Source organism: Phyllostomus discolor, chromosome 7 (genome assembly GCF_004126475.2).
Source record: "Phyllostomus discolor isolate MPI-MPIP mPhyDis1 chromosome 7, mPhyDis1.pri.v3, whole genome shotgun sequence".
NCBI lineage: Eukaryota > Metazoa > Chordata > Mammalia > Chiroptera > Phyllostomidae > Phyllostomus > Phyllostomus discolor.
The window spans coordinates 80,408,503-80,428,240 of NC_040909.2; the positions used below are offsets into that span (position 1 = coordinate 80,408,503).

At 37.5% G+C, this 19,738-nt stretch overlaps 1 protein-coding gene across 1 annotated transcript in view; it reads left to right on the forward strand.

Moving 5' to 3' along the window:
• STMN2 (stathmin 2) overlaps positions 1-19,738 on the forward strand; it is a 39,832-nt gene that overhangs the window by 8,600 nt on the left and 11,494 nt on the right. Inside the window, 1 exon segment of the mRNA XM_028518965.2 lies at positions 16,002-16,097. Coding sequence (XP_028374766.1) covers positions 16,002-16,097 — 96 coding nt within the window.

Consider the following 19,738-nt stretch of genomic DNA (forward strand, 5'->3'; position numbering starts at 1 on the left):
ATTATCATTGTTCAAAAACACAAATAATTAACAGAATCAATTCTAGTCTTTTGGTGCATGGATTATGAGTCCTGTCACTTTAAAAACCATCTTCTTATTCTATGTCAGGGCTACTGTTTCCTTTTATAATTAAAAAAAAAAAGCAAGCAAATGGAGGATTGGAAAATGTTCAAAAGAAAAAATTAGGTAGCATGACCTACCTACAATGGACCTTGTAGTTCTTAGAACATCATCGCCTGTTCCATCCTTTTAAATCTTCATTACAATACCTACAAAATGAACATTGCATATGTGTTATTCTGTCTTAAAGTGAAACAAATGTGAAAGTGATTCCTACCTGTCAAGCACCACATAAATGCAAGTGATTGCATTTTTAATTGTCGGTTAGATGGAATGACTGGACATTTTACTCATGAAAACACCAATGCACATGCATTCAGAATGAGTAATAGGGAGCAAGGTGCACAGTCAGAAACTGACTTATTGATTTTTGAAAAATATTTCTAAATAATAAAAATTAAAATAAAATTTGAGTGACTTGCTTAGACAAAAGTGCCTGATATTTTGAAGGACTTGAGTTTAGGTCCAAGAATCTAAGATTCTTCTTTAAATTTTTTATTTTTCTTAAATGAACATTGGCTAAGAAGAAGCAATTAACTGATCCAAATTTTATTACAGTCAGCCTTCTCCAACTGTCCTCCTACCCAAACATTTCTAAGTGAAGGTGGCCCAAGAAGACAACAGCTGAGCTCAGAATTGCTAGGCAAAAGCAGGGTGCCTCAACAAACAGACACAGAGAATGTGAGAAGGTTGACAAACCAGACATTACACTCAGTACAGAGTTTTCTTCAGGTTCCATGGTTGCTCCTTGACCACATCACCTTGACATTCTCTGTCCTCTGAGTTGGACCCCAGAGCCCTCATGCAAGCCTACCTTAGACAAAGCAACCCAGGACCAGATGGTCAAGTGTGCTGAAAGTCTGGTTTAAAGTTGCCTCCAGGAGTTTAAAACAAAAAAGGAAAATGTTAAGAAAAAGTAACTTGTCACAGAGCTCAAAAGAATGCAAAGTCCTATGAAAACGAAAAGCAGTACTATTAACATCCACAAAAAAAGTGGTCAAGTCAGGAAATGTTGCTGTTCTGTGCAAGAGAGAGCTACCCTGCTTCACTACTCACACTCTGATTATGCTTCAGCAAATTATCATTTCTAGACCACAATTGTCTCGGTTATGAAAGGAGGAAAATAGTACCTTAGAAATTGCGCAGTTGGTAAGAGGATTAAGTAAATAATTGAATATTAAGCACTTCATTAAAAATATTAATCCCCTGTCCAGACCCCCTAGATGAATGACAAAACATTAAATGAAAAATATTAATTTAGAGTAAAAATCTGAAATTTTTGAGATATCATTGACATATAACCTTACATTAGTTTCAGGTGTATAACATGATTCAATATTTGTGTATGTTTTAATGAATTCTTATACTTTGTGAATTTCCACATGTAATAATAAATCTACTAGAAATTACTTAGAATTAAGGAAATGATCACTGCTCAATAATTCCTTGTGGTAGAAGAAGAGAAGATATATTTATGATGCAGTTGCCAATATATAGTATATTTCTAAGACAAGCCCATTTTGGGTGATGCCAGAATTGAAACTACTTTTCTCCTGCATTTATTTCTCATCTTATGTTTCTGTGTCATATTTCATATCTCATCCCACTTCAAATATATACATAAATAAAATTGACAGTTTCAATAAAAAGTTTCAATAAGATTGATCCTGCTTACCTATACAGTAAGGCTCATCAACATAAAATGTCACATTCAGCAGAAATAAAAACTGATTCCAGAAGCATTAAAACATATATGTCTACAACAAGGTTTCCTGAAGAGCAAGAAAAGAGAAATATCACATACAATACATGCACACACACACATACACATAACCTCATTAAAATCTTACTAAATAATCAATTTAATTCAAACCCTGCACCACTTGGCTGTTACACAATCTCTTGTTCCTGCTGCTCCCATCTCCTCCCTGCCTGGCTCTCTTCTGCCTCCTGCTTCCATTTTCAACACCCGTCCTTCAGCTTGATCTTTTTTCACAGGTGAAAGTAACTCCAGATATTTTCTTACCTACATCTATTTGCCTTCCTCCCCTCCACCTGTGGTTGGGCTCCACCTGCAGGGCCCTTCCCAGCTGCCACAGGTGAGAATAAGTCTACCGAGACATGGTCTGCTTGGGGTGGAAAGGTGGCAAATATCTCCAAGGAGAAGGGCCAAGAGCCTGTTCCTCAATGGGCTTTTATTGGGTTCAGTTTGCACAGGAATACAGGTAAAGCTCATCAATCATTGTCAGGCAGTAGGGATCATACAAAGAACTCTGAGGGCTTATTCTGAGTCAGGGTCAGTTAGCTAAGGGGCTATAAAACTTTGGGAAACAAATTCATTTCCTGCTTGGACCCTCAGCAGAAAATTGAGAGCATTCTTAACAAAGCAGGTTTTACAGGATTTTATGTATCCTTTCTTAGGCCTGATCGCCCCAGGGAACCGCCCTTTCCAGCACAGGGTCATACCGCCCTCTGTCATTGTTTCAGGCTTAAGTCAGGCAGGAGAAGTAAGGCAGCCAAGGGTTTAGGAGACTTCTTGCAGACAGAATGAGGACTCAGGCTAAGTCAAAGCCGAGGGGTGAGGGTCCATCACCCCCTTTTGCTATAGCCCCCCAAGTCCTTCCCTGAGGGCCCCTTTGTGGCCACGCCTGTCTTAGGTCATCCCTTCCTTGAGGAATCTTACCCATGATTGGCTAACCAGCCAGGCTCAGGGCCAAGCAGGGTGAAGTAAAAGGGGGCAAAGGCAGCACCCCTGCCAAGGAGATAAGCTTTGTCTCCTTTGTGGCTTATGGTCCCAAGGTCTCTCACTCAGCCTTAGCTATGGGGGCATTACAGCTTCTGAAACCAGGCAGGGTGGTTCCCAACATCCACCTATTAGTAAATGAGCATAGGGGAAATCCTAGAACCAAACACTACAAACAGAATTTCCCCCAGAAGACTATAATGGGGAAAAGGGTAGGGATTCTTAGAGTTTAGAATTAATCTCCCAGTCTCATGAAAATAACATTTTTTCAATCAAGAGTGTTTCTGATACCAATAAAAAAATTTTCTAAGCTGCTAACAGAATCTAAATATTAGAATAAGAAAGATATCCTGAGAAGAAAAATTGGCATTCATTCATCTGGCATCTGACTTTACAGAGGCTTCAGGGAAGACATTTGACTACCCACATAAAAGAACACTTTATTTCATTTTACCTCCAAAATTTCAGTTCATATACATGTATGGTACATAAACTAGAAATTATATTTATGACATAAATGCAGACATGTTAATAGAAATGTGCTTACATTTACAAAAACCTGAAATTTATTTATAAAAAACTATTTATTCTTACATGTTTAAACTTCAGTTACCTTCGAAGTACTCTCCATTTGATGTAATACACCTATGGAGATATTTTTCCCACTGCTCAAAACAGTTTTTGAACTCATCAGTTTTGATGCCTTTTAGTGCTTCTGCCATTTTTTGCTTTGCCTCTTTCACATTGACAAAATGTTTCCCTTTGAGGAGCTCTTTCATCTGCACCAACAAAAAGAAAGTTACTTTGCGAGATGGGGTGAGTGGAGAGGGGGGCAGACGGGGGTCATGCCATTCTTTGGTAAAAACTGCTGAACATTCAGCACAGCATGCTCCTTAATTGCTCATCATAAAATGGGCAAATGTGTTGAGTCTTCAAAAAAAATTCATGGAAGCTGAACACAGCCTCTCCCAACACCAGTTGGTACACTGATACAGATGGGTTTCTTGAACACTTACCCAATAAGAAAGCCTGCACTACAATGGGCTCACCATCCAAAAGATAATTCCAGTTTTCGGGGGTTCCCCTTCATATAGTAGAGTCTTTTTTCTAATTAGATACTGTTGATGATTGTAACAATCTACATATAAGAATACTCTATATTTTTTCACATTTTAAGCCATAAAATACAGATAAGATATACACCCACTTTCTCAGAAACAATGAAATAATGACAAAGGAGGAGCTTTATCTTAAGGCATTAATACAATTTAAATCCTTACAAGGTCATAATATATTGTACCAGGTAGGTGAGTTTAGCTTTAAAAAATATGTAGACATTTTCTCACTTTAAAAAAATCTAACAAATTTCTGAAATGTCTCCCCAACACACATAGGAAAAGGAAAAAAAATCTCTTCTATCAACCAAAAACTTAGTTTAAAAAATTCTAATACTAGAACAAATAAAAGAAAATTAAATTCAGTCTTTAGAATAAACATTTTTTTTCTTAGTTCAGGACTAACATTGAGGAAATATTAAATTAAACAGCTTAGAAAGAACTGGATTCCTTTTGTTGAAATTCTTCCTTAAATGAAATTGTAAAGAAACACAGTCATGGTCTATATTGGTTGTGCATTATAGCAAGCTGTATCACACACGACCTGCTAAAGAGAACAGAGGCAGGGAAGTGCAATGTGGAAGAGAACATGGGACTTCTGGAGTACTTGCATTGCTAGGAAGTATAAATTGATTACCTAAACTAGCTAAAAGGAAAGATGTCATTCTTGAGAAATAACAAATAGCCAAAACTTATTAATAATCTAAACATATATATTGAACTTAAAGCTACTCATTTTGAAAAATAGTACTCACCAATCTAAGTCAACCAGGTTTCATAAAAGTTGAAAAACAAAACACAATAACCAGAACAAACTAAAAATTTTTTATGATATATTTCCTCAAAGTATGAACAAACTCCACTGATCTCTCAGGCATGTTTATTTGTACAATGTCTTATGGATTCTGTGTATTGTGGAACCTACCTGCAAGAGAATTTACAGTTACTTTTTTAAATTGTCTGAGTTTGTTGTGCTATGTAATTATTTCAAGTAAATCAAAACCCAATTTTCAATTTTTTTTCTTCTCTGTAGCCATTTCCTTCACTACAAGAAGAAGCAAAATGATATTTTGACATGGAAAAATAATAACAAAACTATATTTATCATAGCATGAGCTTGCAGAACTTTTGTGCCCCTGAAAATTATCATTTCTTTTATATCCAAATATTTAGAAGAAACAAAAAGCATGTGAAAGAAGGAAAATGTAGAAAACTTACCCTGGACTAGTAAGTCATCTTTTACATATGAGTCTAGTTAGTGACTGATGGCAGGAAACCGACTGGGGGACTCAGAGGCTTCAGACATGACTCACTTGCTTTGTATTACTTTTCGTTCCTTGTAGAAAATTGTACTAATTTAAAGATTCTAGTGCATAATCTGATGAATCCTATTTCAGAAAATGAGTCTTTACACAGCAAAACTTGAGGTAGTCACATTTGATTTCCAAAACAAAAAAGCAATTTTCATGGCATGTCTAGATGAACCTGAAAGATCACTTTTATGTTATTTAACTACCTGAAAATGGTTGCTGACGAGAATGACATGTGGGAGCTGTAACGTTAAGATGTTTGACACTCATCTCAAAGCCTATTGCCCTCGCCTACTCCCAGAGATACTTGAATAATATCACTGCAATCACTTTTTTTCATATCAATTAATTCTAAACATTGTCAATATTTATGGGGGTTTGTTTTCAATATATTTGTTCACTCTCTTGTCCTTGACCCCAAGTGACTATAGGACAGGTTACTTTGTCCTGTATGTCCTGAGGACATGGCTTTCATTCAGGGAAAATATATTACCTGACTGTTGTTCAGTTTTTGTCCACTACACAAGTTACATGAGCATTCATTGCAGTTTTTGAAAGGATGACTAAAATATATCTCTAATGAATGTGATTTGAAAATCCAGTTTTTAGGACACTATTGAATAATCATTACATACAGGGCATTTTACAAACTCATTGAGTAAGGTTAGAATTCTTAAGTTTTTGGAAACAAGTAAACCTTCATCAAGCTTTTGTGGCCTTTGTCTGAAATACTTACAGTCTAGGAATTACATATCCTTTATTTCCTAAGGAAGCATTTAGGGAGACTACTCTAAGTCTGATGACACTCACAGATAAGGCTTCTGTTCCATGGAATGGAACCTTAGTAAGTATTATATGGCACAAACACTGAATTAAAATATTTCTTTTATTCACAGTTGATACTAGTAACTATAGTAAGTCCAATTTTGAAAGATACACTCAAAACTACAGCAACAACATGAACCTCTTGGAATGCATAGGAACTTTGTATCATCATCCCTGGCTGGTGTGGCTCAGTGGATTGAGTGCCAGCCTGTGAATGGAAAGGTCACTGGTTCATTTCCCATCAGGGCACATGCCTGGGTTGCGGGCCAGGTCCCTAGTTGGGGGCGTGTGAAAGCCAACCTATCAATACATCGATGTTTCTCTCCTTCTCTTCCCTGCTCTCTAAAAATAAATAAATAAAATCTTTAAAAAGAAAACTTTGTATCATCACAGAAATAGAGGTTTATGTGAAAATTGTTCAAGAAATATGTTCTGAATATTTAGCAAGTTTTCAGATTGGCAGAGGAATTAAATTAGGAATAACCGATAGGGCTTGCTGCATAAATTATTTCAGAGTTTCTGCTTAAACTGAGTGTGTTTCTTCTCAATGCTGAATGTGAATTAGCATATTCCATTACCTGAAGACAGGCAACCCCATTTCATGATATATAATATCCCTTTGCATTCACTATCTATATCCTCAGTGTTTAAACCACTGGTCAATTCAAGGGAAAAGTGAACAGGCTCATTAACTGAGATAAAGTTACCTGAATCTTACATTAACATTTTTCAGTTTGTAGTTGTAATAAATGTCTGACATTTTCCATTCCCAAAAGCTCCTGTTTTCACTGAGAACGTAATAGGCAATTTACCATACATGTAGCCTTATACCACCTTATTCAACAAAGACATAAATCACGGTCAGACTTACCCATGTTTTTCAGACTGTAAGATGCACTCCTCCTCCCCAAATTTGGGAGGAATAATGGTTGTTAATGCTGCTGTTGAGTTCTGTTTACATTTACATTGGTGAAATATTATGTTATTTATGTGATTAAATATCTTACCACATTTTTGCTTCAATTTTTCCCCTATTTTCCTCCTCTAAAACCTGGGTTTATCTTATGGTCTGCAAATGCAGTAATTCTAAAATCCACAAAAAATAGAAGCTGGATCTTATTTCCTGGAGAAAGTTCTCATACTACAATAAGGGAACAAGCAAACCAACATCCTTATCATTAATGGCCAAAACAGTTCTGACCCTAGAAATTGACCCCACAAATGCAATGATTAAGCTGCAAAGAAAGCAAGAGTGCTGCTGAATTAAGAATAGATGCAAAATGTTATTCTACTCTTCAGCCAAAAAATTAAAAAGTAATGGCAAGAGGTTTAAATCACCTGGGGGCCATGTTCAGCCATTTTGGAGACACAGTTCAGAGAATGTTGTAGCCTCTCAGAAGGCAGCTACATCCCACTCAAGGGAAGGGAAGGGAAGGGTCATTCTTACGTGAGAATTCCACTTATGTAGGTAGAGACTGTTTTTTTTTTCACTCTGGCTTTGTCTTGTTTAAGACACAACCAATTTAGCTATCATCTTAGACTCGTTACCACTACCTAATAGCACTGGGGACTTAAAAAAAATTACTCATCAGTATCCAGAACCAGGCTTGGTGATCAAATCTGGAAATCTAGACAGAATAAAGTGCTCTGTGCCTCTTGTAAAGCACCATGTATTGTGGTCTCCATGGAGGATGATAACAATTTCTTCCATTAAAATGGACAAGACCCTGCACAATATAGTGACATTCTCATTAAACTGAGCAGGAGCTGAACTGGCATCACAAGTAAGGCAAGGCCCCAGGTAGGTACAATTTACTGTCCTTATTCCAGTTTTCATCATGAGGACTGATTCATGTCATCCAATTTCTTTTCCTTGTCACAGGTGCTTTGCCAAGAATCAATCTAATTGAAATTTAAGGGCCTCATATGTTCTGTAAAACACACAGATGGGTTGTACAGTTTAGACCTTGGTAAAGGTCACTTTATTTGATACAATATCTATTCCTACAGAAAAAGTATGCTGCTTTGGCTGATCAAATATTTTCGTTTGTTTCTTTTCTTTTCTTATTGTTGTTCAAGTACAGTTGTCTCCATTTTCCCTCAGCTGATCAAATATTAATCTTCCAAAACCTCCCTGGTCATTATAGATTAGAAAACCATAATTCTTTTGGGGAGAGGGAAGTAAAATGAGTGCAAACTGGATACATGTTTATACTGAACCAGTTAGTATGACGTCATCCTAGCAGAAATATCTAGAGCATTACCTCATATCAGTGATGTGCTGGGATGTCAAAATAGATTTTTAAAACCTGAGATATATTTTTCATTTAAATATTGAATCCTCAATCACATATCCATCAACCAAAGTTGTTTTAATGCCAAAATTCAAGCCAATCTAGCATGCAAGTGTTTAAAAAAATCATGTTAGTCTATCTCATCTTTCGAGAAGAAAATCACAGCAAAGGGGTTCCCAAAAGTATTACTAAATAAGATAACAAATTTTACTTTTAGAAAATAATCTGACCCCAGATTTTAGGACTCCAAAGCAATTAAACTACCAGACCCATCACACACACACACACACACACACACACACAAAGAGTATGGTCAAAATCAAGTTAAAGTGAGCACCAGGAACCTAATTTATAACATATAAAAAGAAGGCACCACAAAAGAGCTAATAAATTGCTAATTCCCATCTCCATTAAGACTCACATAATGGGAGGCAACAAGAATGGAGGGTACAATTAGGATGGTGGTAAAGTGTGGGCTCAGTGTTTCATAACTGTAGGTGGGCATCTCAGGTCTCAGAACCAATTAGCAGAGAACCCTGATTCTCCCACTGTGTTCCGGTCTTTCAGTGAAGACTGCTAACAAGGCCCACAGCTCTCTCCCCAGTGAGCCCAGTCCTAAAGACAGCCCCACCTGGAAATGACAGATTTTTTCCCCTAAGAAAAGAGGTGCCCTTAGTTAATGTTTATAAAATTTGGCAAACTGAAAATAAAGACATTTTTTAATGAAATCCCTCAGAAACCAATAAAAATGTGATTGCTGTAAAAGCCAGTGCTATATCCTACATTCTACATATTCTCTGATTTTATCTTGTGCTTTCTAAACAAAGGCTTTCAAAAGAAAAATTTAGGTTGAATCCAAATTGAGTATTTTTAAAAGGTTTTATTTATTTATTTTTAGACAGAGGCGAAGGGAAGGAGAAAGAGAGGGAGAGAAACATCAATGTGTGGTTGCCTCTAGCACTTCACCTACTGGGGACTTGGCCTGCAACCCAAGCTTGTGCCCTGACTGGGAATCGAACCAGTGACTCTTTAGTTTGCAGGCCAGTGCTCAGTCCACTGAGCCACACCAGCCAGGGCCCAAATTGAGTATTGAAGCCAAGAACCCCACCTCCAAGTCCCACTAGACTAATACAAAAATGAAAGAAAAGAAAGGAAAAAGAGAATGTGCTAACAGACCCTGGGCACTCTTCAAGGGAGCCATCCAAACACAGGTACACAACTGTGCCCAGTCATCTGAGTGTGTTTTTGTGGTCATATACAGACAAGTTGTCCATTCAGAGAACATGAGATAATATTTCCCAGAGTAGCACATTGATAACATTTCCAGAGAATTTCCTTCACATGTTAATAGGAAATCTCACACATATTGCCACTCTACACTCAGCATTAGCCACAACTGAAAAGTCAAAATTTTGCCCAGTATGAATAAACAAAAAGCATTTTCTGACACTGTTGATTCCAAATCAAACAAAATGGAAGCACGAGAGTTCATTTTGGTGGCCATTCTCACACAAGCCAAATGAACTAGAAAATTGAAAAATTTTACTTATTTCACCTTTTGAAAATAATGGGGTATATTGTTGTGAATACTATACATTATTTTCTTGTTAAAACATAACATATATAAATCAAGAAGTATTTGAGACTTCCAGCCAAGATGGAGGTGTAAGTAGACACAGTGTACCTCCTTGCACAACCGAAAGAAGGACAACAACAAATTTAAAATAAAAAACAACCAGAACTGACAGAAAATCAAACTGTATGGAAGTCTGACAACCAAGAAGCTAAAAAAGAAACATCCATCTAGACTCGCAGGAGGGGTGGAGACAGGCAGCCAGGCAGAGAGGACTCTTGGCAAAGCGACAGCTGGTGGACCAGCAAAGCAGTGGATTGTGGAGCAGGGCAGGCAAGGCAGCAGCTGGTGGAGCAGGTGATCCCACATTCATGTGCAGATACACCAGGAGGAACACCCGGAGAGCAAGACTGACCTCACAACTCGGGGTCCTAGCTTGGGGAAATAAAGCCTCAAATTGCCGATTGAAAATACCTGTGGGGGTTGAGGTGGCAGTGGGAGAAACTCCCAGCCTCACAGGAGAGTTCACTGGAGAGATCCACAGGGTCCTAGAACGTACAAAAGCCAACCCACCCAGGAATCAGCACAAAAAGGGCCCACTTTGCTTGCGGGTAGCAGGGGAAGTGACTGTAAGCCAGAAGAGAGCGGAGCAAGCACCATTGTTCCATCTTGACCCCCTTCCCCACATACAGCAACACAACCCAGCGACTGGGTTGCCCTGCCCTGGTGAACACCTGAGGCTCCACCCCTTATATGTAACAGGTGTGCCAAGACAAAAAAAAAAAATGACCCAAATGAAAGAACAGATCAAAGCACCAGAAAAAATACAACTAAGCAACAGAGAGATAGCCCACCTATCAAATGCACAGTTCAAAACTCTGGTAATCAGAATGCTCACAGTATTGGTTGAATTTGGTCACAAATTAGATGAAAAAATGAAGGCTATGTTAAGTGAAATAAAGGAAAATGTACAGGGAAGCAATAGTGATAGGAAGGAAACTTGGACTCTAATCAACAGTGTGGACCAGAAGGAAGAAAGAAATATTCAGCTAGAACAGAATGAAGAAACAAGAATTCAAAAACATGACGAGAAGCTTAAGAACCTCCAGGACATCTTTAAATGTTCCAACATTCAAATTATAGCGGTGCCAGAAGGAAAAGAGGAAGAGCAACAAATTGAAAGTTATTTGAACAAATAATAAAGGAGAACTTCCCCAATCTGAAAAAGGAAATAGACTTCCAGGAAGTCCAGGATGCCCAGGGGAACACACCAAGGTACATCATAATTATACTAGCTAAAATTAAAAATAAGGACAGAACCCTGAAAGCAGCAAGAGAAAAGGAGACAGTTACCTACAAAGGACTTCCCATCAGACTGTCAGCTGATTTCTCAAAAGAGACCTTGCAGGCAAGAAGGGGCTGGAAAGAAGTATTCCAAGTCCTGAAAGGCAGAGACCTACATCCAAGATTATTCTATCCAGCAAAATTTTCATTTAGAATGGAAGGGCAGATAAAGTGCTTCTCAGATAAGGTCAAGTTAAAGGAGTTCATCACCACCAAGCCCTTATTGTATGAAATGTTAAGGGATTTATCTAACAAAAAGAAGATAAAAAATATGAACATTAAAATGACAGCAAACTCACAGTTATTAACAACCACACCTAAAACAAAAACAAAAATTAACAAAGCAAACAACTAGAACAGGAACAGAACCACAGAAATGGAGATCACATGGAGGGTGATCAGCAGGGGAGTGGGAGGAGGAGAGAGGGGGAAAAGGTACACAGAATAAGTAGCATAAATGGTAGGTAGAAAATAGACAGGCGGAGGTTAAGAATAGTATAGGAAATGTAGAAGCCAAAGAATTTACATGTATGACCCATGGACATGAACTAAAGGGGGGAATGAGGGTGGGAGGGTGTGTACAGCGCAAAGGGGGGAAATGGGACAACTGTAATAGCATAGTCAATAAAATATAGTTTTAAAAAATAAGTATTTGAAAGTCAAAGTAAAGGGGCTTACATTTTATGATATACATTTAGAAGAATAGGGGAAATAATTATAATTGTGTATGTATTCATATTTTACCAAATAAACAAAATATCTCTTATTTTACTCTATCTCAATATCTAACCTGATAGCTAAATCTCTAGAACAATTATTTTGTTCTCCTCCACCACTCTTTGTTCCTCAAAGAAAAAGAATCACTCCCCATATTTATACACATACAGGAAAAAAATAGAAAAATTTCAGGTAATTACATCCAAACTATATCATCCTTAAATTCCCCAAATAACTGATGTAAAACTGTTTTTCCTAAAATACCTAGATAATTGCCACTTTCTGTATTTCATTGGCTGTGATATGAATGTATTCTCAAATAACAAGAATATATATACTCAGAAGTCCTGTTTGGAAACTCTTTCTGAGCTTTCTAACCACTCAGATGAAGTAGAATCCACAAGTTCAAAAACAGTTTCTTTCTTTCTATAAACCTTTATACTTATAGTCATGTAGTCAATAACTCACCTGTGCAAATTAAACAACAAACACCAAAAAAAAAATGGGAAGAGAAAAATGTCTTGGGCTCTGTATTTCAAACTCAGTAATCCTAATATACTAATAAATAAAAAGTAATCTTATTATTTTCTTGTTAGAAACAATATAGAGACAGTGAAGGTCTGTGTAACAAATCTGAGCAAATTATTGGATAAAGTGAATAGTTATGTTCAAACTAAACTCCACTTCTATTGCACATTGGGCAGGTTCACTTCTGAGTATTTCATCTGTAAATCTGGACTAACTATATTACCTCTATCAAAGCATTACTGAGGCGACTATATGAAAATATGCATGTAGACAGCTTAGCACCATGCCTGCTACATTGTGTGTGCTCAATCAATAGCTGATACCATCATTCAGAGTTCATTGTAGCAATTCGGAAGAGTGGAAGAACTATAACTGTTCATACATCTTTAGGTTGACTGGATTTGCTACACAATCATTATACATCTTGTGGGCTTAATTTTAAATAAATTCACTGGAGAAATACTCTTACTTGAAAATGTTAATAGTTAATAGAAAATGAAACCAACTATGAAAAAGATTATTTGGAATTACCTACCTCGTCCTACATCCTTGCAACATGCATACCACTCTGCTTGGTATTGGGATGTTGTGAAAAGATTAATATATGCTGATTTTCAAAAACCAATAAAAATTATTATCATTTCAAAATATGAAATATCAATAGTGAGATATTATCAGCATGTTTCTAATAGTCTTTGAATTTGCTTGGGATTTTTTTATTGCTAGTACAAAGGTTTATCCAGATCATATATATTTCAGCATCTCAACTTATGGCCTATTTTCTATGAGGACAACTCCCCTACTGGACTCAGTTTTAGTGATACTTTCTCTGGAAAGCTTCCCTTGACCACCATCCACACAGATTTCTCCCCTCTCTCTGCTATGGGCCCCACAGTCAGATATTTCCTAACAGTGCTTCTTTCATACAGTCTCTTGTATTTCCCTTTCTTTTCCCTTTGCACTACCATCTTCCAAAGTCATACCACATTATCCACTAAAGTTTATTCAGTTGATTCTTAAGTGTGTCTTCTAGTGACAAATCTTTCCTGTATAAAATGGTCAAATAAATGAAAGAAGAGGCTTTTGTCAGGTAGTCCCTACTTTGGAAATGTTCAATGGCTCCTTATTTCTAAGATGAATATAATGGCCAAACCTTGACAGCAAAACAGGGCATTAATGATGGGCTTAAACCAGAACTGTGCCAGCAAACCAGGTCTTACAGCTACCCAGCCCACATCCACCTCTGGGCTTCTCAAACTTTCTCACAAAAATATTGCTAATGGTTGACTCAAAACTAAACTCCCAAGCTTAAATTTATTTACTTAAAATTCATGATATTCTAACATTCTTAGATAAAATATATTCATGCTTATTTTCATGTATATATAATGTTTTAAGTCACAATCCTTTACATGAGTAACACTTCCAAACATCTTACCCAAAATCTTGGAGCAGAATTGATTCCCAGGAGGACTTACTATCCTTGTTGTGTGGTCTATGACAACTCTATCATAGACAGTCTATGACAGTGCTGTCTCCTAGAGCACAGTGGGTGTCATTCCCCAAGATTGGAAGGTGAATGGTACTTTCTGGAGTTATCAATCCTTCTGTGAACTCAGAGTCCACAAGAGTGTTCCATACAGGCTCTTTAGAACCCCAATTCAATGTCAACAATAAGTATGCCTCCTCCTCTGCTTTCCTCAATGCTACTCTGATCCAGTTCCATTTGTTCTGGTTGCCATGCGACATACAAGACATCCAGTTAAATCTGAATTTCAGAAAAGCAAAGAATGACTTTTAGTATGTCCCATTCAATATTTGGATTAAACTTGACTAGGTGTCTTATACACTTATTTTCTAAATCTAGCAACTCTGACTCTAAAGCCATTCCTGACCACCTGTTGGCAACTTTGAGATTAATTTACTGCATTTTATCCAGAGGCCCAGCTTTGTCATTGGCCACATATGAATTTGCCCTCTGTGGGCCTATTTCATTTGCAAAACTGGTGGTGAGGTGAGTGGACAGTTGACTAAGTGGTCTCTCAGGACCTTCCCAATCTAACATTCCATAGATCTAGAGCATCTGCATGTTAAATCTGTTTCTTGTTGGCCAACAAGTGATGCGCCTATCTGTAGCACCCAAACTAATCTTCTGAGAGTTTCCATCTTCCCAAAGTATTCACTCTCCCTTGGGTTGCAGTAATGATATGAAGACTCTGCCAAAAGGCAAAAATTACCTATAAGGTTCAATATGTTATATTATCACCATCTGTTTATAATTGCTCACAAATTAGAGCACAATGTGCCTATGATTTTTTCCCATTTTTATTAATTTATTAATATCTCTAATTAAAGAATCACAAAGGTGAGAGAATCACCTGCTCATCACTTGTCCTGGTGGCAATCAACAGTGCTACAATGCCTTCCAAGGTCACCTGAGAAGGACACCCTTGAAGAAGAAAGGGGAAAATGAAATGGGGAGGTGGAGATAAGGAGGAAAGAGGTGCTCATCTGAGCTCCTGCAGCTGTTAGGCCAGGTGAACACCCAAACTGGGTTTTTCAAAGTGCAAAAGATATCCTTATCAGGTTTTAGACCAAGTTTTCAGTGCGTGTTGAAAGATGGAAACATAGGAAAATGAAGTTGGGGAGGAAGAGAAAGCAGCAGCATAGGTTCCTAGAGTATGTATCCACTTACTAATCATCCTAATGAGTTCTCTGCCTATCTCCAAATGAAAATGTAACCATTCAGACTGAACCAGCAAAGAACACCTCCTGAATCTCACTTATATAAAACAGACATGCACATAAACTAGAATGGATCTCTCTACTAATTTTCTGTTTCTGCTTCCTCCAGTTCTTTCCTGTCTCTCCCTCCTGTCCTGCTGGATCTCAATCCCTTCCACCTTCCTTACTCTAATTCCCTGTTTCCTACTTCTTACCTAATCTGCTACAAGAAGTGATTTATGTTTTCTGTAATGAGGAGTATGCACTTTGGAGTTCAGTTTTAATTTTTCATCTATTTATATTTTGTGAAAGAGAGCAAAGTGGGGTCGCTGGCCATACACATTCTAGATAAGGCTATTACTATTCAAATTAAATGATGCATTAAGAGGAGATAGAAAATGAAAGATTTTTTTCTTATTGTTGTTCAAGTACAGTTGTCTCTATTTTCAACCCACCATGTCCCCCACCCCACCCATCCCCACTTCCCACCCTCAAACCTACCCCTTTGGCTTTGTCCATGTGTCCTCTATACATGTTCCTTGATAGGCCTTCCCCTATTTCCCCCCATTATCCCTTTCCCCACTCTCTCTCATATGATCTCACCTGCAAGTTGAACCTAATGAACAAAACAAGCAAGCAAGCAAAATGTAACCAGTGACACTGAAATAAAGAAAATGAAAGATTCTAATTGTAAGTCCTTTGTTTCAGCCTACAAGGAAAAAATGAAGGAGCTGTCCATGCTCTCACTGATTTGCTCCTGCTTTTACCCAGAACCTCGCAACATCAATATCTACACCTATGATGGTGAGTTTAACAATGGAAATGCCCCTGGCAGCTAGATCATTTGGAAAAGCTTAGATGAATTCATTTCTCTCTCACAACTCCTGATAGAATTAAATTGGTATTTGGTGGCTTTTGCTATTGACTTGCTGTGTGTAGCTGTTAGGCCTTATTGATTGCCTATTGCTCAAAACAGTTTAAGTTTGGTGCTGATAACAACACATTAACATCTCTTAAAAACATGGCTTAGCCCTGGCTGGCGTAGCTCAGTGGATTGAGCACAGGCTGCGAACCAAAGTGTCGCAGGTTCGATTCCCAGTCAGGGTACATGCCTGGGTTGCAGGCCATGACCCCCAGCAACCGTACATTGATGTTTCTCTCTCTTTCTCCCTCCCTTCCCTCTCTAAAAATGAATAAATAAAATCTTTAAAAAAAACATGGCTTAATTGTAATTGCAGTCATGTCTAGCATATCAATATCCACAAAATGTCCAAGGCTTTTCTTTGCAAATAATATAATGTGCTAAGTTCTAATTATAGCAGATCATAATTTTCAAGAAAAATGTTCATACTTAGAAAACTTGAGAGAGAAAAATCAACTGCCATCCCAGTTTTTGCTTTAGTATAATCTTTATAAAGTTCCCATATTTGGTGTATGCATATCAACAACCTAATAAGTTCCAATTATAAAACTGATTTATGACTGAGGCCCCAGATAAAGAGGATTTAAAAAGAAACCCCCCAGAATTGTCTGTCTATACACTGTTTTGCAGTATAATCCATTCAGACTGATTTATCCTGATTCATTCTGCTCCCTCCTGGCTCTGCCGCTAGCCACATGACCTCTGGCAAGCCACATAGGATCTCTGAGCCTTATTTAAGTGTAATGCTGTCCTCTCAGGGGTGATGTCGCTAAGTAATGCAAGTCAAACACTTAGCACCGAGTTTGGCCCCTTGTAAGTACCAAAAATGGTAACTATTATTATCAACAATACCATCCTTACTTAATTCAGTCAATATAATCAAAATGTTTGATACAGTTTCACATATAGTAGATGTAGCTGAAGTATATTTTGCTGGCTGTTTGGCTCGCAATTATTTTTCTTTTCCACATGGGTAAAGAAATGCAGTTCAGGTGACAGGATCTGTGGCCATTAACCCCTCTGTGCCTTTAAAGCCTATTCTGGGACTCAATGGCATTTTTCTTGCCAAAATGATTCTATCATCACACAAACATCATAAATGCTAGTCCACTCTTTCCTAAGGAAATATCCTTTGTCTGATAAATTCTCATTAGAATGTAGACCCAATGCCGACTTTGTACAAGTTCATTCAGTCAACAAATAAATGAGATGGATCCTTAATCTGCTGGGTGCAGCTATGACTAGTATTCTAGCTGTTTCTTCTGTGATTCCAGTATCTCACTGTGTGCTGTCACTGAGGCTCCAAGGTAGACACAGCACAGGCAGCTCCTTCCAGGAACTCAGGACCTAGAAAAGCACCACACTATAAAAGTCAATAAGGAGATGGAGTGTGGTCACATGCTGAGAAAGAGGATGTACAAAGTGTACTGGTTGGACAGAAAAGACAATAACAGTTTCTGTTGGCTTAGGGATTGACAGGAAAAAGAAGTCAGACGTTATATATAAGCTCAGTCTTAGATGTTGAACAGACAATTCAGCATTACTCATGCTCTGCTTCCTAAAAGAATTGGTAGAGAATTTTAAATTTCTAAAGCCTTTAACCTTGCCTTGTATTTCTATTTAGATAATAACTTGAAGGGTTTATTGCAGACAAATATTATCTGATAATAATAATAATTATATAACAATAATTATGATAACAAAGATGTAACATATTATTATTATTATCATTATTTACATTTACATGCACTTAGTGTAAATGGCCTGAGCTTTACATTTAGTATAGTTTTTTTAGAACATCTTGGTAATTTAATTTTTTAAAACAGCTTTATTGAGCAATAATTGACACACTACGTACTTTACAAAACACTGCATACTTTAATGGATGTAATTTGATGAATTTGGACAAGTATCTTTTACCTTTTAATTGTCACAACAATGTTATAAGAAATGTACTCTTTTTCTGCATCTTTTAGATGAGGCAGTAAAAGCTTAAAGAAGTTAACTAACTTCCTGTGTCACACAATTAGTGAGGGGTGCTTACTATTTGGTTGCAAATACAGGCAGTTTCCATTCCTGGATGTCTAACCTAAGCCTAGAATCCCATCACCTTATCAAACAAGACATTTTTATTTGCCTTCACATCCTTTATTTATCTTCACATCCTTTTTCATAAGGTCCTATAATTTTTATTGAATTTTATTAAAGATATAACTATAAACTTGGACACCTTCAAGAAAATTAAAAACATTTTTACATTTGTGAAAACCACCCACATCACATCTAATACACATATTGAACTGGTTTTGTCAGCCTTGTCTGTTGGCCTTTGAGGATCTAAGGTCACTTCCTGTGTATCTGGGTTTCATTTGAGTACAATTTCAAAGTGCACTAACCAAGCAAAAGAACTTTAATGAAAGCATAGAATTTGCATCAGGAGAAGCAATATTTCTACTGCACTCTGCTCTAGTCAGAACTTACCTAGACACCTGGCCAGTTTGGTTGCCACAGCTCTAAAGGGACGTTAATAATTAGAGAGCACTTCAGGATTAAGGAGCAGTGCAAGGGTAATGATCTAGAAATGGTCATTCTGGGGCACTGAGGATGTTTTAACCTGCAGGGGTAGAACTTGGATTGGAAAATGATAGCTATTTTGAATACCTGTAAGATGCAGAGACAGAGCAGAAAATGTGCTAGCGTTCAGAGAGCAGAACAAGCCTGGACCAGGGAGCAGTCCAGGACCCCAAATATGCTACACTCATCTGAAAATGAGAGCTGTCCAATGAGCTTCTAAGAAATCATTATCTTTTCCTAAGTTTAAGTTGTGTAATCATAAATGCCATAGCAGATGTTAGCTATCACTCTATTTTATATTACAAATTATATTACTTTATATTATAAATCATATTATACAGCATTAAAACTGGAGGGTCTGCTATTCTGCTTATCTTTTGCACCTAAGCTGCCAGTGAAAAACATGGCTAACCATTCTTCAGTTGTTAAATGCACACAGTGTGTGACTTAGCTAAGCAGATGTCACCTTTTCCTCCTCCAACACAGTAACCCTTTCCAGGCTCCTGTCTACAGCTGAGACATCCTGAAGGAAGTTGTTCTAAGAAGCAACAAAGTAGAAGCAATGATATTACAGTGGGATCTTGTTTTATTGTCCCTGCTAGACTCTAAGCACCTTGAAGACAGGGACCCTATCACAGTGTCTTTCTCAGAGTGGACACTACACATGCCTGATGACGACTCTGCTCAACAAATGCATCGAAGGGTACACAGGGAACAGGCAGGGTTTGCACAGGAGCAATGCTGGGGCCCAGCATTTCCATCCCCTCAGGGAGCTACATTCATTCTAACAGCACCTGCAATTTCCAACCACAGGATTATATATAGGAAACTGGAGAACTTTGTTATTTCCATCATCAGTTAGTCTGAAAATGCCTCCAGCCATAGTAACTTATACACACACAAACACCTATATCTGTGCTACTTGCTTTTCATGTGAAGCTCATATTTA